The sequence below is a fragment of the Chionomys nivalis genome, chromosome 23 (assembly GCF_950005125.1).
Source record: "Chionomys nivalis chromosome 23, mChiNiv1.1, whole genome shotgun sequence".
In the NCBI taxonomy this organism is placed as follows: Eukaryota; Metazoa; Chordata; class Mammalia; order Rodentia; family Cricetidae; genus Chionomys; species Chionomys nivalis.
The window spans coordinates 44,608,263-44,614,262 of record NC_080108.1 but is presented as its reverse complement, the minus strand read 5'-3'; the positions used below and the strand labels follow the sequence as shown (position 1 = coordinate 44,614,262).

The 6,000-nt window shown below is 54.8% G+C and overlaps 1 protein-coding gene across 1 annotated transcript; it reads left to right on the top strand.

Moving 5' to 3' along the window:
- Window positions 1-257: 257 nt before the first annotated feature.
- On the top strand, window positions 258-5,088 carry LOC130865054 (cytoplasmic tRNA 2-thiolation protein 1-like). The gene is made up of 3 exons (XM_057755914.1): window positions 258-312; window positions 2,447-2,989; window positions 3,291-5,088. The coding sequence occupies exons 2-3, from the start codon at window positions 2,482-2,484 to the stop codon at window positions 3,926-3,928; spliced, it is 1,146 nt and encodes a 381-aa protein (XP_057611897.1). The 5' UTR covers window positions 258-312; window positions 2,447-2,481; the 3' UTR covers window positions 3,929-5,088.
- The last annotated feature ends 912 nt before the right edge of the window (window positions 5,089-6,000 follow it).

Here is a 6,000-nt window from a genome sequence, read left to right as displayed (position 1 = left end):
TCAAGCATTGCGCCTGGTGACCTCGCGTTGCCAGGGCAACAGCAGTAGCTGCAGCTCAGTCCCCACGCTTGTCTGTGCACCTTCTGGAGCCCAGCGTTTTGGGAGCCGTAAACTGCAGGAAAGCCGTGTTCTCTAGTGTTGCTGGGAATTGTAGTCCGAGTTGCCGTAGAATTACAGGCGCTCGTCTGTAGCTGTTGCTTTCTGGTAGTCGTAGGCAAGGCAGTTCAAGGCCTTCTGGGAGCTGTAGTTTCAGGGCAGCTTCCGCTCCAGGCTTCCGCGTGGCAGACAGAGTGCAGAGCCCATTCCACCCAGGTTAGTGTTCCTCCTGCTCCCGATCGAGCGGGCTCGGGGTTGTAGTGCCACCGGAGAGTTGAAGGTCTCTCTAGGGATTTAGCACTCGCTTTTAAGATTGCCAGTTCATGTTCTGGCGAGGATCCCGCTCTAATCTGGTCTCTTGCCAGGCCTCCCTGTTCACCTAGTGGTGACAGACCACCTGTCTTCCCTTGCTCATAGTTAAATAGTTCTCTGCCCTTTACGAAACCCGGCCAACCGGAAGTACCCCTTGGGTTTTTTTTTTTTTGTTGTTGTTGTTTGTTTGTTTGTTTTTTTGCTTTTGTTTTTGGACGAGATTTCACCACGTTGCCCTGGGTGGCCTGGAACTCACTATGTAGACGAGGCTAGTTTGGAATTTGCAGAAATTCAAACGTCTCTTCCTCCTGAGTGCTGGGATTAAAGGCGTGCACCACCATGCCTGTCTGTACACAGTTTTCCTCCTCCTTCCGTGTATTAACATCAGCCGGGTTCACTCCATCAGCTCAGCTGGCTCCCTGTTTGCTTGTGCCCACACGCGACTCCTCACAACAGCAAGCTCTTCTAGATGACTGAGGACAGACTGACTTTGCACCCTATTCTGAATAAATACTGGGCAGAAGGTGGTGGGCACTCCCAGGAGATAGTGATGCCAGGCAGATGGGACCGATTTCAGGGGCACTTGAGGTCTGAAAGGTGCCCTGCTACAATCTTCAGTGGGCCATTTGGAGGTCCATCCCGGAGGCACCTGACGGTTCTCAGGCTTGCTGGGCAGGGCTTGAAGAAATGAAATGGTGAGACACTGATGGGGACATGATCCAGGCAAGAGGAAGGGAGAATCAAAAGCTGTAAAGGAAATATTGCGCGGAGCAATGCTCAGCCTGAGGGATGAGTGCGTCCAGAGAGGGGCTTGCGGGGCTCTGCAGTCAGGGAGAACTGTTGGGGGGGGGGGGTCCTAAGAGAGTTGAGAGTAAGGGGGAGGAACCACAGGGCAGCATCAGTCACAGAACAATGTGGAAAAGATAACTGGGCTGGATCTGCAAAACAGCAAGTGTAAAGGTGGGGAGGTCAAGGCAGAGAGACCAGTGACCCAAACAAGCATGCTGGCCATGGAATAGGTGGGGAGTATCTGGCGTCTCTGTCTGGTTTTGAAGCCACAAATAGGGACTGGCTGCACTCAGGCTTCTGAGCATGAGTTCTGAGGATGGATTAGGCACGTTTGGAAAGCAAGTCAAGACTGGACTTTGCATTTTGAGCCCCCCCATCAGGGTGAGTGATAGGGGGGTTCTAGACCCCAGAGCGACCGGTCTGAGCACCTGGAAGGGTGGCGCTTTGCCTCGCTGCACAACACTATATGGTGAAAGGAATAGGGGCTGTGGGGCTTGAGGGCTGAGTGGAAGTTAGTAAACCGGCCGTTGCGGAATCATTCTAACCATTGTGGTAAATCCCAGAGCAGCCGTACCTGCGGGGAATGACAAGAGGCCACTGGCTAGTCCAAGCTGGAGATGCGGTGGTCTGGCGGACAGGGCTGAGCTTGGAGAGTTTTTACTGGTAACCTAGACGTGGTGCAGGCAGCGTCTGTGTGCCTAGCGGAAGAGGGCACCATGCCTTTTAGGGGTGGTAGTCAAGATTGGGGCGTGTCCGTATCCTACCTCTCCGACTAAAATCCAAACATCTCTAGCCCTCTTTCCAAATAGCAGGCTCTTCCGGGTTCTTGTCAACCCTGGAAGTCAAGGTCAGTGACACCTACCTTGACTCCTCGATCAAGATAGTGACCTCAAAACTGTTCAAAAGGTTCTTAAAGGCACCCCCTTCTTACATGTCTTCCTCTCTGCCTGAAACCACGTTATAAGGTCCTTATTTTCTTGGTGCAGAAAGAAACTGCCCTTCCCTTGGGCTCCCCTGTGCAAGGGTCACTCTGGGTAGGACACCATTTCTGCAGCATTCCCACAACAGAGACTATTCATGTGACCCATTTCTCTCTCGTCTCAGCTCCAAAGTGCAGACATCCTGGACGACCAGCTTCCCTTCTCTCTCCATTAACCCAGCAGTGTGGATATCTCTTGTGACTCCTCTTCTCTCCCATCAGCCCTGCAATGTAGACGCACTAAATAATACCCTATTCTTTCCTCCACAGTGTGAATACCCCAAGCAACCCACTTCTCTTCCCCCATGCCAGCTCCAACGTGCTCCTCCTGCCATGCAGCCCGCGCTGCCCTCCGCCGCCCGCGCTCCGGGCAGGCTCTATGCGGCTCCTGCTTCTGTGCAGCCTTTGAGGCCGAGGTGCTGCACACCGTGATCGCCGGGCGCCTGCTGCCCCCGGGTGCCGTGGTGGCTGTGGGTGCCTCGGGTGGCAAGGATTCCACGGTACTGGCACACGTGCTGCGCGAGCTCGCGCCACGCCTGGGCATCACGCTGCACCTGGTGGCGGTGGACGAGGGCATTGGCGGCTACCGTGATGCAGCCCTGGAGGCCGTGAGCAGTCAGGCAGCGCGCTGGGAGCTGCCACTCACCATTGTGGCCTACGCAGACCTGTTCGGGGGCTGGACGATGGATGCCGTGGCCCGCAGCACTGCCGGCTCTGGCCGCAGTCGCTCCTGCTGCACCTTCTGTGGGGTGCTGCGGCGGCGCGCGCTGGAGGAGGGTGCACGCCTCGTGGGAGCTACACACATCGTGACTGGTGAGCGCAAGAAGGGTGTGGAGGGGAAGTATATCGTGTCAGGAAGTGGGGTGGCGTGGTGTCTCCACCGCCTGTTCTCTCTGGGTTCTGGGTGTCCCCACGCCTCCACTCTCCTTGTCCCCCAATTTATGGTCCCTTCTCCATAGTCTCATTACTGAGGATGTACAGGGTCCTCTCCTCAGTCTCCAGGTCCAGGGAATGAATCCCTTTGACCTCTCTGTTTCCTATCCAGCGGTTCTCGGCACCACCTCCCCGCCCCTTTCCTCTCTGTCCCCATCTTCACCCGAGCTCTCTCCCACAGGCCACAATGCCGACGATATGGCGGAGACAGTGCTCATGAACTTCCTGCGCGGTGATGCTGGGCGGCTGGCGCGGGGTGGAGTGCTGGGCTCTGCGGGCGAGGGGTGCGCACTCCCGCGGTGCCGGCCTCTGCAGTTTGCTTCGCAGAAGGAGGTGGTGCTGTACGCGCACTTCCGCCGCCTGTGCTACTTCTCCGAAGAGTGCGTATATGCACCCGAGGCTTTCCGCGGCCACGCTCGCGACCTGCTCAAGCGCCTGGAGGCAGCGCGGCCATCGGCAGTGCTAGACCTTGTGCACTCAGCAGAGCGCCTTGCTCTTGCCCCAGCAGCTCGGCCCCCTCCTCCAGGTACCTGCACCCGCTGCGGGGCACTGGCCAGCCATAAGCTCTGCCAGGCCTGTGCTCTCCTGGATGGCCTCAACCGAGGCCTGCCACGCCTGGCTATCGGCAAGGGCCGCCGCATGTTGCAAGCCGAGCCGCCATTGCCTGGGAACCCAAGCCAGGCCACCAGTGACCCTGCGGCCCCACAGGGATCCTGCAGCTGTGAGCAATCCAGAGATGGAGCCACCCTGTGCAGGGAAGGAGGAGACCAGGCAGGAGCCACCTGTGTCCTACAGAGTAACGTGAGCCCCTCGGAGTGACCTGAGTCCTGAACTCTACATTGTCTTGTGCCCTGAAAAGTGACTGTGCCCTGTAGTGCCCTGTTCCTGTGAAGTGGCCGCCCAGCCCTTCCAGAGCTTCCTATGTCCTATGGGACCTGAGCCCTGTGGAGTGATTGTGTCCCATGGAGGGGTGCACAGAAACCTGAACCTTGGAGACGGTGAGGGAGCCCTGGGCTTGGCTACCAGGCCTGAGGGAGAAGGGACCAATAACCGTGCATTCCTGCACACATAGCCCTGGCCTCACTTTGTCTGCCCAAGTCAGGTAAACAAAGTCAAACGAGTATTAGGAACATATCCACAATCGTCACCTTGCCCTTTCATCAAGGGAAAACTTGCTCCTGAGAGAGTTAGAGAAAGTTTATTCTGAACCAGAAAAGTGCTTCAGTTGCAGGGTATGTGGGTTCAAGTTGCCCCAGGGACACTGCTGCGGAAGCAGTTACACAACCATTTACAGCCCTAGAACAAAAGAAAGTCATTAATCCAGCCATTGGCCAGATGCACTGGTGTCGTAGGTTCCAGCAAGGCTTGGGAAATCCCTGCTGCGGGTCTCAGCTGCTATCTGATGACTTTCTTTGCCTGTGAGTCTTTGGGAGTCAATGGTCTGCTGAGTTGATACATTCCAAACCAAGTTTGTGTGGTTTTCACGTGACTGTTGGGTCAGTGTCCTGGCTGGTCATTTTTTGTTTGTTTGTTTGTTTTTGTTTTGTTTTGCTAACTTGCCCCAGGCTGGGATCATCTGAGAAAATGTCTCCATAAGGTTGACCTATATGCAAGCCTTTGGGGCATTTTCTTGATTGTTGATTAATGTGGAAGGGCTCAGCCCTCTGTGAGCAGTACATTCACCTCAGCTGGTGGTCCTGTATACTGTAAGAAAGTAGGCTGCTGGGTGGTGATGGTGCATACCTTTAATCCCAGCACTCTGGAGGCAGAGACAGGCTGTGCAAAGTCAGCCTGGTCTACAGAGCAAGTTCCAGGACAGCCAAGGCTACACTGAGAAACCCTGTCTTGAAAAACCAAAAAGAAAGAAAACGGACTGAGAAAGTCAGTAAGCAGTGTTCCTCCATGTCATCTGCCTCGGTTTCTGCCCTGACTTCCCTCAGTAATGGACCCTGAGAGATGTGAATTGAAATAAAATCTTTCCTCCCTAAGAGGCTTTTGGCCGTGGTGTTTCATCACAGCAACAGAGACCTAAAGGAGTCAGCGTGCGTGTCTTCAGCACACGTTGCTTTCCAGAAGCTTCGTTTTAAGCTTTGCTTTATGTTGCTTACAGGTACCTTCTCATTCTTCCCTATGCAACCTCAAGGCTTACATGGCCATCGGTCACTCAGAAGGCCACAGGGGCTGTGTCTGCCTCATCCACTCCCGGTAGCTGCTGTGGGTGAGGGGGCACCCCAAGCTTGGATTCTGGGAACAGAGCTTGTGCTAGGTCCGTGCCTTAACCTCTCTAACTGCCATTTCCTCCTGTGAAAATAGAACCCCTTCAGATCTCTGCAGAGATGAGAGTCCAGAGGTTAAAGTACTTGGCCAACTATGTCCAGCTTGGCGCTGCACAGTAAGGATTGGCCACCAGGGGGCTCCAGGGTTCTGTACGCTACCTTGTCTTATAGGCAATAGAGAGGCTGAAGAAACTTCCCCAAGAAGAGAGACTTGGTGCTGAGAGTCCTATCTCCAGGTGTGGCCTGGCTGAGTACTAGAGGCTTTTCCTGATCTTCCCCAAACCTTGGACAGAGAGCGCTCCGCTCCTTAACCTCTGTGGTCCTGTCCTCAGGGAAGTGACCTGCTTACTCCTTGAACTCCGTAGGTATCCATTTTCCTAATTAGGTTAGGTCTGAAAGGCAGAGAGGATGCCCTGCCTCCTTCGAGTTCCCTGAGGTTATTAAGCACCAAGTCAATTCATTCAGCGAACATTGGACATCCTTTGTTTGGTCCCGAGGTGCCAGGAAGCGGCAATGAGCAGAGGCATTTACAGCCTGTGAGAAAAGAACAGCATGCAAGTAAATACCGGGTGGCCATAAACCTCACTCTTTCCCTTTCCAATACTGGAGATTGAA

Excerpts from the sequence above, each read along its gene's own strand:
- LOC130865054 (XM_057755914.1), top strand. The coding sequence starts at position 2,482 with ATGCCAGCTCCAACGTGCTCCTCCTGCCATGCAGCCCGCGCTGCCCTC. Across the intron at positions 2,990-3,290 it reads AGCTACACACATCGTGACTG|GCCACAATGCCGACGATATG; the intron begins GTGAGCGCAAGA and ends TCTCTCCCACAG.